Here is a 21,231-nt window from a genome sequence, read left to right as displayed (position 1 = left end):
TTACCACAGATTTGATTTGCCTAAAATATATAATATCATACTTAATAGATATTATTTTAGATATATTCTCCTAATACGTGCTTCGTCTGATTGTTAGTACCTACTCTAGCACTTAGTTGAGATAAAAAAAAACACTACAAAAGCACTACAAATAGTTTATTTATTATTTTATAACTATTCAACAATTATTAATTATTGACTTCGACTTGGACACGTTGGATGACATAGACGTTTAAAAGATATTTCTGAAATCTATGCAGTATGAAAACTTAAACATAACTTGAATACAGTCGTTATATAATATGAACGTCGTAATTTATATACAAAGCACTAATTGTAAAGGTACAAGCAATTTTATCTCCGTCACCTACAAAATACTAGCGTGGCATATATAAGTCTGGACTATAAAATGGTGTCATCAAACTTCATAACAAGTCACTCTGCGACGCTAATGACCAACATTTATTATAATACCTAGCGAGTAAACACATGGGTGCTTTTGTGCAAATCGTTTTTGCATGCAAGTTGATACAGTTCCGCATTATATGGTCTGTTAAATCTCGCACGAGAGTTTGAGCTATGTTATTATGTATATAATATGAGTATATGTGTTATAATATATCTAGTGTAAATACTAGGTACCAATCTACACTTGGCCCGTGGTGAACAACGGCCTAAACTCTTCTTATTTTGATAGGATACTTTTAGTGGGCTGGTAATGGTTTGATTATGATGATGATGATGAATTACTAGCTGACACCAACAATGTATCCAATCGGCACTTCTATGTGAAAGAAATTTCAGATTTTCCGTGTTTTTTCACTACTCCGAGCGACTTTTCCATTTCTTCCCCTCTAAGAACTTTATTTGGTGTCTCAAAACTGTAAACAAAATCTCAACCAATCGGTGTCCAATTATGCGATAGCGGTGAACATCAGTCAATGTTAGAAAAAAATTATTAAAAAATACGCTATACACGCTATACACAAAGTTTTTTAGCGAGAAATCCAAAATCATATTATTTCAGATTTTTTAAAATCTGAATATCAATGCCATTGCCACGTTGTGGCTCCAACTAAAACTAAAAACCATGCAAGCTACGGTATAATTAAAAAAAGGAGTTTAGGAGAAGAATAAAACACACACCAAAATCTACCTCTCAATATTAATATGGAGAATAGATTTAAATCAAAATTTTCGTTGAAACCACCGTATATTGATCGGATTTTCGTTTAAGTCACGATAAAGCACTTGCACTACCAATTTACACGTCTTCACTTTAGAAAATAAAATTACAAAGCGGGAAATAAGACTATGGTTAGTCTAGTTCGCTTGAGTGATAAGAAGACAATTCTTTCATCTTTTGAGTGTTTATACCTACTTTGGAGGGCCTTTGAAGCGTACTTATGAGATGGCAAGTTTCTATGTACTTATGTAGAAAGAAATTCGTGTATCAATGTAAAAATAAAATTTTAACTACCGGTTTAATAAAACAGCATCAATATCAGGCCCTGAAGGATTTATTTATAATTCTGGCCGAAATTTGACGGATTCTTTATTAAAAAAATACAATTATTACCTATACGAGTAAATACCAAACAGTGCATGTTTGCTACTTATGTTCGGCTCAAACAGTTGACCAATCTCGATCTAATTTGGCATATATAACTTGCATCCTGGAGATGGACATAGGCATAGGATTTTATCCTGAAAAGCATCAGAGCAAGGTTACTGTGGGATTTAAGAATATATACATCTTCTGCTACCCATGCATGGCTTTACAACTAAACCGATCTTGGCAAAATTTTGCATAGATTATTTGTATCATGGCCTTGCAAAAGAACAAAGTAATTCTGGAAAAGTCCTAAATGAAAATATTTCTGGATCATTCCTTTTTTATACGAATTCGGATTATAGAAGATTAAATAACTTGTGTAAAAGCGGGCGCACGACGCGAATGATTCAGCCTGCTGAAGTAAAAAAAACTTCCAAGTGAAGCAAGTGATCAAGTGTAAAGGCTTACCTACAATTCTGGACTACGATTTACGATTGGAAGTATGTTTCGTAGCATTATATTGCCGAGCTGATTAAAATTTCGCAAGAGTCATCAGGCGTTTTTTTTTCAAACCCTCGAACCCTAACACGTAATGTAATGAAACTTTTTTTTATAACAATACTTCTAATACAGTCCGTATTGAGCTGAGGATTGCGCGCGGTGGAGATTTCCGCAAATTCCGTGCCCGCTTATTGATGGATAGACGGTTCGTTTCTGACTTTCTAATTAAAAATTCTACTTTGTTATTTGTTTGAGATAAAAAAAAGAGTCTGTGTATAAAAGATACGTATTTGAACACAACAACATGCGAATATATATAACGAATATTCTGAAACCTTACCTTTAGTACCTTTAGTATACTAGAGGTACCTACAAAGGTTGAATTATTGTTAAAAACGATTTCTACCAGGCTACCAAATTGCAGAGGATATGATGAATGGCAAGTGGGTTATAACAATAATAAGCATAGGCTAAAAAAACAATCTACGAATAATTGAAAAACTCCAATACAAACACTATGAGAAAATACTTTCTTCTCTTCCATGATTCCGGTATATAACCTCTTAAAACATTGACGTCATAATAAAGTCAGTCAGTGTGACTAATGATCGTCAAAGCGATAATATCACTAAGTACCTACCGATATCCGGGTCGCATTAGTCCTAACATGTGCAACGACCCGGTTACATGTGCATTGCAGTTATCTAATATAATGATATAATTTATTGCGCAATAAATTTGTTACTATAACATATTTATATAAACCAGTATTATGAATTTACAGATGATTAAAATGTATGGATTCACCTACTAGCTTTTTAACACAAGTTTATCTGAGTGTAATGTTTATGTGTAGTGTTGATTGTAGTTATTTCTAGATTTTTTTTTCCTGGATAAAATCTAGTTCTTACTGCTGAAAAGCAGCATTGCTGTCTTCCGATCTGAAATCAAAAGGCCGGAGTGAACGAACTCCGAAATCTACGTACCTGCTAAACATATTTTGTCTTCTGGTGATTTCAATGAAATCACATAGAACCCCAGAATCAAAATCGGAAAATCGTATCCCGAAGCAACAGATTAAAATCAAATTAAAAACAAATTTAATTAATTTATCTTTATCTATGATTGTTACTAAATACTTATTTATTATCTATTGTTTTCTAAGAAATCATTCGGTCCCCCCGAATCGATTTGTTTATCATATGAGTCATTTTAGTTTATGGACGAATTCGAATAACCCGTGAGAGTTGTATTTTCCAACTTATAAATTTCCAACTTATAAATTTCATACTAACTAATGAGTCACTTGTTGACCTAATCTGGAACACAAGTCTTTAAAGATTAAAAAGCTACAAAAAAAAATACATACATTGGTATACCCATTGAGGGAAATCGAGAGGTGTTGGGTTTTTCTTTCAAGGAATTCTCTGCTTTAAGCCAATGACCCATCGCTATTTCGTGTTTATGACTGTCAAACCTGCTAACCCATATTGCAATAAAGAGAGTTTAAGCTTTTACTCTGTTTCCCAAAAGTCAGACTGTATGTGCCTAGCAGTAGGCCTTTAAAAGGATAATGATGATGATTCCTCACAAACCCCTCGAACCTGCCTTCGCAACACAGCATCCCAACAATCTTATATGACGAAGTGTCAAAATTAACGACACAAAATTATTAAAATTCGAATAACATAAAAATAATTTTAAATTTGTAGACTCCCCATTAAGCCACGATATATTTTATCTGTAGCCAGTCACTTGTCAGATGTAAGGATTCTAACGATACATCATACTTAAATTCAACACTGTTCAGGCATTTAGAAGTTTAAAGAAACTAACATATATACATAATATTACACAATTATATACACGACTAAAAAAGCCATCCACTGATTTTTGGGCAGTCGTGTGATTAGGGACCAGATTGAATTTGTTTTTGTCAGAACATATGGATGAAATAAGATCTCAATGTGTGAAAGTAGGTATACGTGCTAGAAATCAAAGGTCTAATAAAAAGACATTAGGTACTTTTGTAGCCTGCACTATGACTGATGAGTACTTTTTTAAGAGTACTTTTTGAATTAGCCAATGAAACACCTACTCATAACTAATGAAAGCAATACTAAGGAAACGATAAAAAACCTACTTCGTCAAAATTTAACGACCAATTTTGCATCAGCAATTTTAAGGGTATGTGATAGGAAACCGTATCAGAGTTAATGGATCTAATATAAGATTTAATATTGTGATTAAAGCTCCAAAACACGACAAGGTCGTAATCTGTGATCATAACCGTAAAGAAGATGGCTATGTAACTTTATAATCTGTTATTTTACTAAAAATAGCATATTAGAAAATGCTGCTTTAACTACCAAAGGTAATGTTAAATTATCTAATTATCACGATGCGTGGAACAGGCGTGTGAAGGCATATTCTTAGATCTTTAAAGTTTTAATTGTTACATTCATCACACATGGGATTCCCCAAGGTAGTACCGCTAGCCCGATCCTACTTATGACTTATATGAATAGTATGTCTAAACTTAATATTTCAAACAGTCATCTTTTTGCTCTCGATACCAGCACTCATTTAATGGTTCAACCCAAGAGACATAAAAAGCTGCAGAAAACTAAATAAGAAAAAATTGTTAACTTTAGCATAACCAACGCCTTTGCAAGATTGTACGCTAAAACTGGATACCCATGAACAAAATCAAGTGGCAGGCGTTTGAGTCTGAGAATCGAAATTGTTTGATATTAAAAAATCCCTTATTAATAATTATACTATATACAATTGGAAGTGTGCTGGTTTTTATTTTGTGTCGTTCCTCGTTGATCCACATCGATTATTCGCGGAATATGAGTACTTAAAACCAAATAGATTAAATAATTAGTTACTAAATTCTAACTTCCATACCATATTATGCATCACATATAAAGTGTATGCACATAATTTAGGCTAATTAAAATCAATTAGAATTTATGTCTCTTTAACTGATTGCTGAATGAACTTTAGGTACGTACTTACCTAACTATCGCTATATTTTAAAGATTTATTTCTTCTTACTCTTTTCGGTAAAACCCATCCGCCAAATTTTACCACTGTACCGCATTTTTTACTGTTTAACCAATCACCGGAAATAACACGGTTTCGTAGTAAAATATTTAGTAAATACGCGAAATGTTTCAAAACGGAAATTTGGGATAAATAGTCTATAAATACAGTTTAATGGTGCATCCAGTTCCACACTTTTACGCCTTCGTCATGCGCGTCTTCGTAAGCAATATCGTGGTAACCCATTCTGCTAAATACAATTTTTTACATAACAAAGCATCCTGATATATGCATAAGTTTAAACAATGTGTTAAACCACATATATTACAGCGAAGTTACTATACAATTGATGAATTTCTTAATGACACCGTTGCTTGGAAGCATGCGGGGCCATTTTCATCTCTCACAGATAGGAAAATTTAAGAACACAGAGGAAAATGAATTTTAAATTGCAAATTGTTAATGTTGGAAAAGAGGAACTGCTAAGTGTCTTGCCAGCTTCTTCTCGCTAGAGTCTGCCCTACAAACCGGTGGAAAGTGTCGCTACAAACTGACAGACTTGAGGTTGCAAAAGTGCTTATAGAGTAAGCATACTTATATCCCAATTATATTAAAATACAATACTTGTAAAAGGTCAGTAATGAGTTGAATGAACGGTTTTCGGCACCCAACCAGGTTTTAATCTAGCAATATTTACTACAAATTTTTAGTTTGATAGAATTAATAAGCCCTCTAGAAGAAAAAAATTCTTTGCGTTCGTTTGATATCAAATGCTAAATATTATAGCCTTATTAGCTTAACTGTTTTTTAACCCCGATGCAAAAACGACGCGATTTTATAAGTTTTACGTACCGTATGATTGTGTGTGCGTGTGTATCTGCCTTTTTTTTTTGTTCGAAAGGTAAATTAGGACCAAGTTAGCTATGTTTAATGAAAATCGGTCCAAAATGGCGGACCACACATTTTTCACAGTTCTCTTAATATGGGTATGAAATGAAAGGACCAGACCATTAAAAAGACCATTAAAATAATGTACACTCTATTAAAAGGGAAATAATTTTGTGTCGCGGTTTTTTTTAATTATAATCATTAAATCCTACGGCCAGTTTTCTACATTTTCATATAGATCTGAAGAAATGCTGTCATAATCTATGTATAATTTCAGTCACAGACAAAAATACTAAACCACACGTAAATTAGAAAATTAAACAATATAGCAGTGGTATGTACAATGTTTCGTCGTTGACAATCGATATGAATGGAGCCAAGTCTGCAGCCTATTCTAGCTCAGGATTAAATTTTAAAATGAAACACAAACAAAAGCCTCTCGCTAAATCCGCTGACGTGCACGAGCTCTGGCTTGCATTTAGGCCTGATTTGCGTGTTTCCATATTTGCCTCGTAGTTCTGTATTACAGAGGATTAAATACCGCTTTTGCTAGAGTAATTTATAAAATACAATGATTTTGCTAAATATCTTACTTTTTGCCTCTTCTTTTGTTATGTAACTGTTGAAACTCGAGTTTCAGGTAGGCCTGATTTGCTTATTTTCATATTTGCCTCGTCATTTTGTATCACAGAGCATTAAATATCGCTTTTGCTAAAGTACCTCATTTATAAAATACAGTGAATTTTTTTAATATCTTGCAGTTTTTTTTGCCTCTACTTTTGTTATGTAACTGTTGAAACTCGAGTTTCAGTTAGGCCTGATTTGCGTGTTTCCATATTTGCCCTTTAACTCTTAATTACTACGGATAAACAATCGTTTGTAATGTTTAAAATACATTGGTTTTAACAAAATGCCTTAAACTTACTTTTGATAAATTGGTATAGGGCTATTTATTCATTTGTGTTAAAATATCTTTTCTGTCTCTTCTTTAATTAACTGTTCGCAGTCAAGTTGCAATTAGGACTGATTTGCGTGCTTCCACATTTGCCTCGTAAGCTCCTACGAGTAATTACCAATGGTTTAACTACCGCTGTAATTAGGAGCTAAGAGACATTTTACGAGAATAGAAAGATTTGTTGTTTAAATATCTTTTACTTTTTGGTAACTCTGATTTATTATTTGCTGTTGTAAGTGATCCTTGATTTGCGCGTTTTCACATTCGCTTCGCACCAGAATGAAAGCATTGAATTTGTTTGTTTATATAATTGGTACCTATGCTAGGCTCTTGCACTCCTTCTTAGCACTTCTAAGCACTCCACTGGAGGTACACTTACGATTTTTTCTTGTCCCGGAACAGAATCCGTGATACGTTTCGGCGGAGGTATAAACGAATAAACCGCTTTTGTTAACTAAATAGTCAGTCGGTTCAGTCGCTACGCCGAGCACGGCGTAGCGACTGAACCGATCATAGCGAAGTTTGATAAAGATATAGCTCGCATTCTGAATAAAAATAATACAGTGATTGTTCTTAGGCCTTCACGTGTATGTACGTGCTAAACCCGAGGGCTACACAGATAGCTACAGTCGTTTGACCAAAGACCAAAGTAACGAAGACGCTGTCTGTCAGCATATTATTTGCATTATAATATTAATATTTGCATATTAATAGTGTCACAGCTTTTCTAATGGCACTTGTAGGTAAAACGAGCGCCACAGATGTTATAATAAGTATAGTCCGAACTCGTCAAGCTACTTTTTTCTTATATTACGCTGCAAGTTAACCTTTGGAAGCTAGCTTGGAAGCCCCGAATCAAAAATCACTTGGCGGCACGTCTTTGTCTATAGGGTGCTAAATAGCCACGGTCTAAGCCTCCCGAACATAAAATACCGAAATAGACAAATCTCTAATTCCAAATGATAGGAAATAAATATTTATCGTGCCATAACCACATACAATAAAATCAGTTTTATGCCCAGCTCAGTTTACCTGTTCTTATTTTTATTAAACTACTAAATCATTATCCAGGTTATAGAAGTCGTAAAAATGTTGATTTAACATTATTCAAACTAATAATTCGCTTTCTATGATACAACATAAAGTCTTGCATACAATTTGGATTAAGTCAATAAACAGTATTGAATTTTTAAATTACTAAGTTTCGGTATTTCTTTACTTCCATCCTTCATTCAGTTTGCAAAATAGTACTGTGCATTCGAAAATCAAAAAAGAATCGAAATCTTGTGAAAGTTCTAATAACTAAACAAGTATCAATTTAATAGATGAGGATTCACGAATGCTGATTTACGTTAAGAGCGTGAAATGACCGGATGCGCCCTATCTCGCATAGACTTTGCAATATAGGTATCCTAAAACATAAATTACTAACTAAGAAAAGCGCATTTAAAATTCTCTTTAGTGGTAACTTAGTTAGAAATATAGTCAAGAATAAATAATCTTTTTCCTGTTCCTAAGATTATAAAAAGTTTAGGTTTTCTCAACATTAAGCAACATTCAGCACCGGCCAACATCTCAGCACACCTTTTTAAAACAGAGCTTCCAACTTAAATGAAAACAAATATCTATGAACTTAAATCACATGATAGCTCGCTTTTTTATATGCCAGTGCATCTCGCAATTTTCTTTCAATGTAATTTGCTTTAAGAAGATTAAAGATTAATGTCATTTATTCCACAAAGCTGTTTGCATATTATGTGACGATCTTAAAAAAAAGTTTATGGAGTCTCTTTTCTAAATTTTCTTTCAATTCTACTAATTTATGTAATTTGCTTTAAAAAGATTAAAGATTAATGTCATATATTTCACAAAGCTGCTTGCATATTATGTGACGAAATTTAAAAAAAGTATCTGGTGTCTTTAACATGGCCCAGTAAACTAATTTCATATAGGAAGGTATATTTGAAGTAAAGCAACATTGAATTTAGTTTGCGTAATCGACGTACTGTCTAGTACGTCTAATAACTACGTTATTTATAACTAAACTGGTGTCAAAAGGTTAAAAATATTGACCACGTTGTTCGAATTTCAAGTAGTTACACCGACAGAGGAGTAATCGAGGTTATTTCTCTGGCTTATTGTGTAAAATTACCGTCATTTACTCCATTTCGAGCACATTGCGAAAAGTGCCGGCTGACCGACAAAAACATTTCAAATAATAGCCTCTGTCGCTACTGCCTGCTGACTAGCTAATAATCACTTCAACCTTACGATTTTATTTATGAACGCGATTTTGAAACTTTTAAGAGTAAATAATGGTCGAATGTATTTAGTTAATTAGATACGAGTAGGGTTTTAATTAAAACGCATACCAAATATAAATAAATACATTTCAATCAGGGGGTTTAGTTATGTAGCAATCGGTAAAGCACATGGTTAAAAGAATCAGGAAACATAGACTTGAAAGAGCATTCCTTGCCATTTATATGTGAAAAGAGCACACAAAACACTTTACTGTCGTCGGTGCTCTTTTTACATGACGCAAATATATAATCTATATAAAAAACAATAATAAATCATCAATTATAAAGAAGTGTAATGGAACATTTCGATATCAGTGATCCCTTAATATATATTCTAACGTTTTGTTTCTATTTGTTTTCAGATTCTACTGGGATCTTTGTATGCTACTGTTATTGGTGGCCAACCTCATCATTTTACCCGTCGCCATCTCCTTCTTCAACGATGACCTCAGCACGCGATGGATAGCCTTCAACTGTCTATCGGACACCATATTTCTTATAGATATCGTTGTTAATTTTAGAACAGGTCAGCCCTTTGCTAAACTTATTGTAAAAGAAACCGTTCGGTTCGAGTTTTTTTTATTATTATGCAACACTTTAGCTAAAACATAATAACGTGCCGAGGATTTGCACCCAAGATCAGATAGAGATTTGAAAAGTTTTGATTAACTTATTCCGCAGCGACCAAAAATCTTGGTCTCTGTAAACAAAAGTACTACAGTAGGTATTTTTTTCCATAGTTTCGACATAGTCTAAAGAGGTCTCTTTTGCCTGCTTTGCATTTACGGTTCTTTTTAGTAAAAGTTCCTATTTACAAGCAATGTAAGATAATAAAAAACTAATGAAAACTATTGGACTACTGAAACTTTATTTGATATGGCAATAATTAAATCTTCATATATCGTGTTTCTTCTTGCAGGAATTATGCAGCAAGATAATGCAGAACAAGTGATATTAGATCCAAAGTTAATAGCGAAGCACTATTTGAGGACATGGTTCTTCCTTGACCTCATCTCTAGCATACCACTAGATTATATATTCCTAATCTTCAATCAGGTAAACGTACGTTGCAATTTGGCCGTGTTCCTATTACTAGTTTTAATCTCTCTTTTATGTTGTTGATTCTGTTTCAGCTTGGGTGTTAATTTTATTTATAGTGAATATTTTTGTTTTGTGGTATTTTTTTTTCTCATTGTGATTCTTACCCAACTGCCACGAGAACGTTCAACGCGCCTTCGTGTTTGGTTTATCTCTCGTATTGTTAAGGTTTCTATGAAACCTTGCAAAGGTTTGGTTGTCGCACTCTAGATACATCTTAAATTTTTATTTTCAATTTCACAACTATGTTGCTGCACGAAATCAATCATTCGTAACCCATATGAATCTGAAGTAATGTCATTCTATTTTACCCTTCTTCGCTTCATCGCTACTATCTTTAGGTGATTTTCTGATCGTATGGGATACTGAAATCTTTATCTTTCTAGGGTTATGGCCTTTATTAAGCACATTTCAACTTGGTGCACCATCTGTTCTTAAAATTACCACACTCTTTTCTTCTGGATTCTCTTATGCCACCAAATGATTACTGATATGCACGTAAAACTCTTTGAAACTGTTCCTTCTCACTTTAACATCTATTTTTCTGAAAGCATGATTTTTAAAGCCATTTTATTATCAACCTTATATTGGTTTTAGCTTTTTTTTTGTTATATTCTTATACAGCACGTATTGTATTCAGAGTTTGTTTTTATATTAACTACGCAATAATACGCAACACGACCAAATTGTAATATTTATGCCGTATCTTTACTAACTTTAACAACTTATTATAGTCTGAAAAGTGCCACTATATTGCAATTAACTATTTTATAAATATATAAATTCATGTATATATAAATTCCGTTAAATCTTATATACTTACTGTATTTTGTAAAAATTCCAGCTTGAATAACATTCAACATATATCTAATTCGAAATATTAATGATTGTTTAAAACATACTTATGATATGTAAAGTGTAATGCTTCAGCACTTTTCTTTGGCTGACATATTTTTAAACCTTAACCTAAGTTAGTATCAGCAAGTATGCATGTTTTGTACACTTCTCATGTTTAAAAATGTTAGGTTTTGAGTCTTTGTGCTCTAGCTCTATAAGCGAAGCCACGAGAAGGACCGGTCGGGGTAATAAGCGTTGTGGTAACATTGTTTTGATTATGTTTACAGGATTTTAGTGAAAGCTTTCAAATTCTTCACGCCGGTCGAGCTCTCAGGATACTACGGTTAGCAAAACTTTTATCGCTGGTACGACTGCTAAGACTTTCCAGGCTCGTCAGATATGTGTCACAATGGGAGGAAGTATATGTAAGCCAACATTTCTTCTAGCTTTGAATTTTTTGCTCTTTTTTACTTACTTGTCCACTAACACTGCCCTAACCCACACATTACGCTCACCATAAACTAACATTGAATTGACACCTAACATAATTTTAATGATATTATTTAATATTGGAATAAATATATTTTAAAAGTGTTTGTGTAATGTTTGATTGGCAATTATATTAATGGAAATTTAACTGTGTGCAAAAAATATTAATCTACTATTAAAAATTCTAAAATGTTTCTAGTTAGTAGCGATCCTAATGACGTGTCATTGGAGTTTGTTGTAATCCTCTACTGTACCATTGTCCCGCCCTCCACTGTATGTGAGCCCCACGTCCCGCTCTGCACTTCTCTACTGCTTCTCTGCAAGCTTCTTTCTGCCTGAGCACGCTCTCACTTGAGATGTCTAATCTATCTCTTTCTTTGCGCCAGCGCCGCGCCGCGCCGCGTTCGCCGCGTCTGCCCTCTGCCGACCCAAACCGTCCCCACACTCACGTGATATTTGATTTGCCAATTTGTTTCTTATTTTTTGCTGCTTTTCAAAGCCTTTAGAATGCGCTGATGCCGGACCTTTCGTATTACATTGCAAACTTTATTGTAACACTACTCGCGATCCATTAATACCATAAAAGTACCTACTTTATCGTTTTTAGGCCGAACAGAGAAAATAAAATATTGATGTACACTGATTTTAGGAAAAATAACGGTAAATCAAATATTAGTGACGGAATCACTAGAGTACCCTTAAAGACCATAGAAGCGAAATAATGAAATAATAATGCACCACATATGTACCAGATAATTAGCCACGTAGTAGGTGAACCCTCCCAGTAGTAGTGCGCGGAGAGTCAGTGAGAAGTGGAGCTCGGGGAGGTGAGGGTGGTGCGCCGTCGCAGTGACGCTGTTGTGTGCAGATGAGCCCCGCTCCGCAGCCGAGCGACGAGCCGGGCGCCGCGGACCCCGCCGGCTCGCGCGACCTCGCCTCGCAGGTGCCGCATGCGACTCGCCGCGTCCCGTAGCTTAGGGGTCTAGCCCGCGTCCGCTCGTACGTCTCGGTGTTAGTGCATCCTGTGTGCCCGCACGCGCCCCCCGCCCCGCCCCGCACACCCCGCGACGTCTCCGACCGCCGACCCCGCCCGCGCTCCGGGCGCGCCTGGCTCTCTTCCTACTATCTCGTATTTCTCGCTTGTTTTCTAGATCTTGCAGAATCTTCAAAAAAAGCGCACGGAAAGAAGGGGAAGGCTCAGCTCCGACGTCGCCAAAAAGAAGGGTGACACCAAAAGCAATCTGATTTTTAAGGTAACCAGGGTCGGCGCGAGCCGGCGCGCATGTGCTCGTTCGCCCGCTTAGCATGTTGCCGGCGCCGCCCGGCGTCCTTTACACCGCTGCGCTCGCTTCGCTTCCTATCTTTCGTTGGCGTTTCTGTTTCCGACCCCGTCCCGCCGGCGGCCGCGCGGGGACGCGCCGGGCGGCGGGCAGGACGCGGCCGCGGCGGCTCGAGCTCGCCCTGCCCGCAGGCCCGCCTCGCGATCGCATGCTCGCTCGACAAACAAGTCTCACGCGTTCATATTTTATTTCTCACTCGTAAGAATCCATCGGTAGATATCATCGCGATGCTTGAACTCGAGCGTCCTTGTCGCGCGCAGTCCGCACGGCTTCCTTTAGAGGCGATCTTTCTCCAACTTTGTGATATTAATGTTACGTGTTTTTTCTCCAGTTCCTCAATATGGCGTCTGTGTTCATGCGGATATTCAACCTCATCTGCATGATGTTGTTAATCGGGCACTGGTCCGGATGCTTACAATTTCTCGTCCCAATGCTCCAGGGATTTCCTCCAAATTCATGGGTAGCAATAAATGAATTACAGGTCAGTATCGTGGTTTTAATTCTTTGAAAAGTAACAAGAGGTGTGTCCACACTCGTGCTTTTTATCGCCATCACAGTCTTAACTGTAGAGCTAATCTTGCATGTAGATGCAAGATATGTTTTAATCGTGTCATTGGATACAAAGACGTAAGATGGCAGATGAAAACAAAGGTGCAAGTCTGGGCCAACTGTTCCAAATCAGAATATGAAGAAATGATTTTAATGTTAATTACCACTCCCCGTTATCTTGAAACACCGTTTATTTTGTGTTTTACAGGATGCTTTTTGGCTCGAACAATACTCTTGGGCGCTATTCAAGGCGATGTCCCACATGCTGTGCATCGGGTACGGACGGTTTCCTCCGCAGTCGCTGACGGACATGTGGCTCACAATGCTCTCCATGATTTCAGGCGCGACTTGTTATGCCTTATTCCTCGGTCACGCTACTAATCTTATTCAGAGTCTTGACTCATCAAGAAGACAATACCGTGAAAAGGTAATTTTTATTTATTTACTGTTAATTGGATACAATTATCTTCGTACGCAATCCTAACAGAATGTGACATCAACAAAAACAACAATCTCACCTATAAATATGCGCTGTTATGAACACCTAGATTAATCCTGGGTTAAACAAATAATTATGATACATAATTGAATACCTACATTATTCGTAATGTTTATTTTCGATTTTGTGCAGATAAATAATGTAATTTCATCTGAAACGTTATCAATGTCACCGCTATCATTTTAACAACTAATCCTAAAGTTCTAATTGCCTTTTTCAGAAACTCGACGTGAGTATAAAGCGAATGGTCGTTGCGTGGTCTATATATTTTAGTTGTTGTTTATTTCACTGTTTAATTTTTTAGCACATCTTCCATTCATTCCATGAATAACTGGCGCAACATTAGTTAATACTTAAATTGTTTTTTATTGTTGTATCGCGATATCACTAATTTATCACTAATCGTGGGTGTTCATGGCAGCTTTCATCCTTCATATTATTTCTATAAAAAGTTCTGGTATATTTTGATACCTTACTAATCCATCATCTGCCTTGCATATATGTCCAATTTGTAGATAGAGTTTAACCAAACACTACGTAAGACTTGAAGAAAAATTTTAAAGTGCACAATTCGATACATTTTATCAACAATCAATTTGGGTGGGCCTACTTTTTTCTTAGGATTAAAACGTAAACTGGATTAACAATGGAAATACTTGTGTGTACTTGTGAATGGAAAATAAGACATACTTATTTTAAATTTTTAATTAATCTTATTTACGTCATAGGTAAAACAAGTAGAAGAATATATGGCATACCGAAAACTACCTCGTGAAATGCGTCAAAGAATCACAGAATACTTCGAACACCGATACCAAGGGAAGTTCTTCGATGAGGAATTGATTCTAGGCGAGCTGAGTGAAAAGCTACGAGAAGACGTCATCAATTACAACTGCCGGTCACTTGTAGCTTCAGTACCATTTTTTGCAAATGCTGATTCTAATTTTGTCTCAGACGTTGTTACAAAATTACGTTATGAAGTCTTCCAGCCAGGTAATTTTAATGTTACCTTTATTGAAATTTTAGCAGTTGTAACTATCGTTCTATTCTAAACTTTGTTTTTCTCTGCAGGCGACATCATCATCAAAGAAGGAACCATCGGTAATAAAATGTACTTCATTCAAGAAGGTATCGTGGACATCGTCATGGCCAACGGCGAGGTTGCGACGAGCCTCTCCGATGGCTCCTATTTCGGTGAAATTTGTCTTCTGACCAACGCCCGGCGAGTCGCTTCCGTCCGCGCCGAAACCTACTGTAATCTCTTCTCGTTATCCGTGGACCACTTTAATGCGGTGCTAGATCAGTATCCTCTGATGCGGCGGACCATGGAGAGCGTGGCCGCCGAGAGGTTGAACAAGATCGGGAAAAACCCGAACCTGGTTGCGCACCGGGAAGACGACACAACGTCGGAGGGGAACACTATTAACGCGGTAGTGAATGCGCTGGCGGCAGAGGCTGAGCACGTGAGCTTGTCGGACGACAGCGTGGCGCGGCTGTCGGAGCGCTCGCTTGGGCTTGCGCTGCAGCCACTGCAAGCCGCGTCGTGCCGCATGGCTGGCGTGGCGCTTCCGGGACTTGGCGTGGCAGCCGCTCTGCCGCGCCCCAAGTCTGAGCACGACTTCAGCGCAGCACCGCCGCTGGCCAGCGCGGCCGCCTTCCACAAGTCGGACGCCGGCATCGCCCCCTGACGCCGCACGCTGTGCTAGGCCAAGGCCAGACCGATAGCAATACTAGGCTTAGTGCGAGCGCGCGTCGCCTCGCTAGTTGTAGCGTAGACACGAGTATTATAGCTGCGACTTCGCCGGGCGCGCGCCCACCGCGCCCGCTGAATCTCATTTTGTGATCTTATACTTAATTCTCCTGTGTTATAATTTAGGTTAAATTTTATATCATTGACGCTGCGAGGAAGCGGATACGCGAAGTATTCCGGTTGTATAGATATACCTGTTATTATATTGAAGGACGAAACTATTGAGTCTTTATAGAGATACCTTGCCACTAAAGAGATGATTAATTATATAGACTAGACTGAAATGTAAAGATATCACTATTTTATGCTCTGTTGGCGTACGAAATAGACCTATATTGTTGACGGATGCGTTATGATTCGTTCGCGGAAATATGAACGTTGTTAATGTAATGTAAAACGTTCCCGATGTAACGATTACGACGTTATTATATATTTGAATTGTTGATAAGTATGTAAAGTGTGGAGCGTAGAAGAGTGTAGATCGTTGCGCGGCTGCGCGTCGTCCGGGGCGCCGCGCCCGGTGCATTAAGACAAACCCTCAAACTGTGCCATACCTGATACGTTACGCGGGCGCACGAGCGGAGGACGCGCGGTGATCGCGCCGCACAAGCGACGCACAATGTAACAAACCTCACGTTTCCATAGCACACGGACGCTTTCTTATTTTTATTAATATTAAGTAGTATAACTACCGATATCAGACCTACCGTTTGTCTCGGTTTCCTAAGTAGAGGTGGATCAGTAGAGCTTCGAACCGTTTCTTTATGTAAATATTGTAATATTAACAAGGATTCGCCTTTAGTGTGGTTCGTTTTATAGAAGTGATAGGGGGACGCTCGTGGGAGCAGTCCAGTCAATTATCGCGAGCTCGTCTCGTTTTTTCGATGCACCACAACACTTCGTACCTTGTTTTAATTGTAGGTGAAAATAATTTATTGTCGATAGTGATCATTTAGTATGAGTAAGTAGGCCGGAGCGATAACAAATTCGGACGAATTACGGTTATGTGACAGAGCAGCAGTGGCTGCGACTTGCGAGCGCGACCTCTGCCGGCTCGGCGATACTCGACACGTCTCCACCCCTCGTGGAGTATACACATGCATGAACGACGCTTGTTACTTCTATCTGGATTGAAATCTTACTTTTATTCTATATTATAGAGATTTTTTCTGCGATTAGTGGTTTGAAAGCACTTCACGAACTTTTAACTTTCTTAGCAATAAATAGATGATTGCAACGATTAACATATCCCTACGGTTAGAGTAGAGTAGTCGTTGAGCCGACCGCCGCCGGCGCCGCATCTTTGGCACGTTTCATCGTTGACTAATTCTTATAGGGCCTTATTAAAGAACGTGGCATAAAGTCGGAACAGTTATGCAGTGTTTGTCACTTCAACTGACAGCTTTCAGCATGTCAGAGAGTGAAAGAACACTGCACACCTATTCCGACCTGACGCCACGCTTAGTAATAAAGCCAATAGTATCATGACAATTTGTGAAAAATAAATTTTTGCAAATGTTGACTTTTTAGCCAAAATAATATATATAGTTAATGAATGACGAACCAATACGCAGTAGCTTATTAGTAGAAGAATGCAGCCTAGTTCTCAGTTTTGGCGACTAAACAACAACAAACACACACTTTGTACTCGAATATATTTATAAATGTAATAATCCCATATTGTAAGTTAACAAGTTGACAAACGTTAAGTCAGAGTTACGTTAATTTGTCAAATTTCTTTGGAGTTCTCAAATCAAAAGTTTAACAGTACCTAAATATAAAAAGACAAAGGGGTGTGAATATTTAAAGCTTACTTGTTCGTCCACCATAATTATTTATTTCCAAAATAGCGGCGACGCAATAAACCTATGGTAATAGATAGCTGGCATCAAAACAAATAAGTATTAAATAAAATTAAAATCGCCTAAAGTGTTCGAAATATATGCTACCAAAGTTTAATAATGGTGCCAACAGTTATTAATAAAAACTAAAATTAAACGCATCTACAAATTGCTTCTAAAGTATCTTTTTTCGTTTATTCAAGTCTACTTAATAGGTAGATTTACCATAAAGCCTAAAAGTGGTAAGGAAAAACCAACATAAAACTCAGGATATACCACCCATTCCATATTATTAAACTTTGAAGGTTAATCCTTTGTTAAACTAGTATTGGATTCCCGTAAAATTATATTTCATAGCCAATTTGGATATAGAATTTTAGGTTTTGACATCTACAAAACTTGAGTTTTGTAGATTTTGGTGTTTTAGTATGCTTATTTCTGTTTATCTATTATTTATGTTTATATCGATTAATATTTATCCGTGGCCGCTAGTTTAGGAAAAAATCAAAATGGCGGACAGTGGATAAGCCAGACTCCATACTAAAATATTCAAATCACTTTCGCTCACGCCGCCGTGACGTTTGTTGACTCGAAAATTTACATTATGGGCACTGTTAATCTAAACAGAGTGACGCCTGTCAATTTATCTACAAAAAGAGGATATAATTGCGTTTTACCCCAGAGGCATTTATTTATTGTTATTTTATCTAACCACAGATCTAACATTACCGCTTTTGTAAATTATATAAATTTTATAGGAGAGATCTATTTTTATTGTGAAGTTGACCGGCTGATTATAAGCAAAGAGAAACCTATATTAAATCGAGAGTTTTTTTTATTGATACTGTTAATTATTAAATAGTTATATTATTATACTGATTTCTGGTATCTATTTTCACCAAAAGTGCTCATCGCTGTCAAAAAAATTAGAGGAAATGCATTAAAGAATGAGAAAAAGATATCTTGTTTTATTATACATATATAACCTTCATTGAACGCATTTGTTGATTTTTGATTACCCTACTTGCTAAAAACAACATTCGCATAAGTCTCTTCACGTAAGAAGAGCGATTATGATCAGCCTGCGGAATGGATATCGGTCTGAGCGAACGTAGAGCGTTTATGTATGTCACCCTAGCCTAGTAATGTCCCACAGCTGGGCATCCATCCATGGATGGAAAGATGGATAAAAACTAATAAAAAATATTACAACGAGCTTGATATTAGTGACAATAACCAGGATCGATGGTTGACGGGACGAGACGTGCCATCATCAATGCTCAGAAAACTGGATAACACAAATTTTCCGACCCAAGCCAGGTCAGGTAGATATCGATAAAGAACAATAACAATTCTTTGGACCGGCCTAGGAATCGAATCCAATATTAGACCAAACGATTGTTGCACACACACAATTATTACTTGTACCTATTGTTTTTTATTTAGTTACCTAATACATAAAGTCGTGTAAGCCGTGTCACAGTGTTGCACGAGCGGAGTTTCTTAACTTTAGCATTATCTATGCACATACAGAAGGATTAACTGAAAATTATACATCCAGACCTCAAAATATTTAAATGGAAAGTCTTAAAGTAGTGCCATTCTTTTTATTTCCTACGATCCGTTTAAAGAGGTACATTACCTACAGTACACAGTCGCGTGCACTGGGTTGCTTACCAGGGTATGCATAGACCAGGAAAATTGCATAAAACTGCAAAAATTCTCCTCCTATACGAGTTAGTGTTATACATACATTTTAGGGTAGGCAGTGCTTTTGAGCATGTATGAAGTGCACGTCGCTGACAGTACAATATATTTGGCGCCACATCTAACATTTATCTATATCGCAGGTCAGTGTACGTATTTCTACATAATGCAATAGGTTAACCTACCTTTTTTCCCCTTTTTTGGCGGTGAAAAAGCTTTATGGCTACCTCCAACCCTGGAACAGGAAGGAGGTTAAGTGAAGGGTTTTAAAGGGTTATCATCATCATCATCTTATCAACCAGCGAACGAAAAAAACATAGATGTCGACCTTCCTAAAAAATTGACATTCGAAATGGATACCATTCAGTCTATATGCGCACGCAACATGAACTGAAACGCAAATCACACGATTGTTTCTACTATATGTCATGCAGCACGAAACCACCCGTGATTGGCCGGCAGTTAAACTGTCAGTATAGTTAATTACGAACGAAATGCACACTTAAGCCACTCCCACTGAGCCTATGTTTTCGTAAGGCTATTTTTGAGCAGTAGTTAATATGCTTCTAAGTTTTTTTCGTTCGCTGATATTAACCCATTACCGGCCCACAGTGAGAAGGGTTTAGACCGTAGTCCACCACGCTGGCCCAGTGTGGATTTGTGAACGGCACACCCTTTTGAGAACATTATGGAGAGCTCTGAGGCATGCAGGTTTCCTCACGATGTTTTACTTCACCGTTGAAGCAGGTGATATTTCAATTGCTCACATAACTTAGGAAAGTTAGAGCCACGTGTGAGATTTGTAATCGGCCCCCGACAGTGAAGCCGAAGTCCTAACCACTGAGCTATCGTCGCTAAAAGGGGGGTAGGTATTACCGAACTAAAAACCTACACGGCACATGTCCATCTTCTTGACTCTGTTAGATGCCCGGGGAACTCGTTGTATATTTCTCGGGCGATGCCTTACCTACCTACTAAAGAAGTAATTAATTTCATTTTAGTAGGAGGCAAATATAATTTTATGAAATATAAAAATTACCTAGATAAGGAAAAACTGTTGAGTTTAATTAATATATTTTCTACAAATCGTAATCCTTTAGCGTTGCGCACTGAGGGCAACCGGAAATAGAAGAAGTTTAGCCCGTTTATATTTATACGAAAGTATATTATATGGATAATATTCCCACTAGTTCGAGGGTTGACAAAAGATTTTTATACAGCGAATGGAACAAAACAGTTTTCCGTTCGCTGTATAAAGTGGTTGCTATATTACAATTAGAATAAAATCATATCAGTGTCTGTATAATAAATATAAGCTAAATTGTAGCTGTAATAGAGAGCATAGCGCTTTTAGTGGCAGACGAAATGCATTCGTCTTATTATATTTATCAGAGTCTAAAGATGATACATATACTACAAGACATGAAATTTAGCAAAGCATTGTAGTAGGTATTGTCGAGCGTTAAAAAAATAATCGAGAGGAATATCTCAATGAGATGAAATGAATATGATGATGATGGGGACGAGTTATAGTTATTGAATAGTCGTTTGAAAATTGCAAAAATCCGCGCTAAAAAATAGTCAATGCCTGGCACATTTTATACATTGACAGTCGACACTTGTCAATTATAGAATAAAGGGATGTGAAAGAAAGAAAACTCTTTTTTTTTCTTAATTTAAAAATATATTTTCATATTATTGAATGAACCAAATTGTTGTTCAATTTTTCATGTCCGTTGTCAATGTAATTTTTTTACATAACCTCAAATACAATACGTTACCAGGGTGTTTTAAAGGTTTCGGCAAAGAATAACTTATATATAAATGTATATTTTATTATATATAAATATTTTATACTGAAATTGCTG

At 36.8% G+C, this 21,231-nt stretch overlaps 1 protein-coding gene across 24 annotated transcripts in view; it reads left to right on the top strand.

The window, feature by feature from the left end:
* LOC120633048 (potassium/sodium hyperpolarization-activated cyclic nucleotide-gated channel 2) overlaps positions 1 to 18,615 on the top strand; it is a 284,675-nt gene extending 266,060 nt beyond the window's left edge. For 12 of the 24 annotated variants that reach the window (XM_039903105.1, XM_039903107.1, XM_039903131.1 and 9 more), the window contains 9 exons: positions 9,616 to 9,779; positions 10,173 to 10,315; positions 11,476 to 11,613; positions 12,829 to 12,930; positions 13,349 to 13,498; positions 13,775 to 13,993; positions 14,286 to 14,294; positions 14,794 to 15,058; positions 15,137 to 18,615. In XM_039903105.1, coding sequence (XP_039759039.1) covers positions 9,616 to 9,779; positions 10,173 to 10,315; positions 11,476 to 11,613; positions 12,829 to 12,930; positions 13,349 to 13,498; positions 13,775 to 13,993; positions 14,286 to 14,294; positions 14,794 to 15,058; positions 15,137 to 15,753 — 1,807 coding nt within the window. In that variant the 3' untranslated portion in view covers positions 15,754 to 18,615. The remainder of the gene's footprint in view (positions 1 to 9,615; positions 9,780 to 10,172; positions 10,316 to 11,475; positions 11,614 to 12,828; positions 12,931 to 13,348; positions 13,499 to 13,774; positions 13,994 to 14,285; positions 14,295 to 14,793; positions 15,059 to 15,136) is intronic. The other 12 variants (XM_039903109.1, XM_039903110.1, XM_039903125.1 and 9 more) reach the window with 6 other exon arrangements.
* Positions 18,616 to 21,231: the final 2,616 nt, after the last annotated feature.

This window comes from Pararge aegeria, chromosome 21 (assembly GCF_905163445.1).
Source record: "Pararge aegeria chromosome 21, ilParAegt1.1, whole genome shotgun sequence".
Classification (NCBI taxonomy): domain Eukaryota; kingdom Metazoa; phylum Arthropoda; class Insecta; order Lepidoptera; family Nymphalidae; genus Pararge; species Pararge aegeria.
This window is presented reverse-complemented; position numbering and strand designations above follow the sequence as displayed.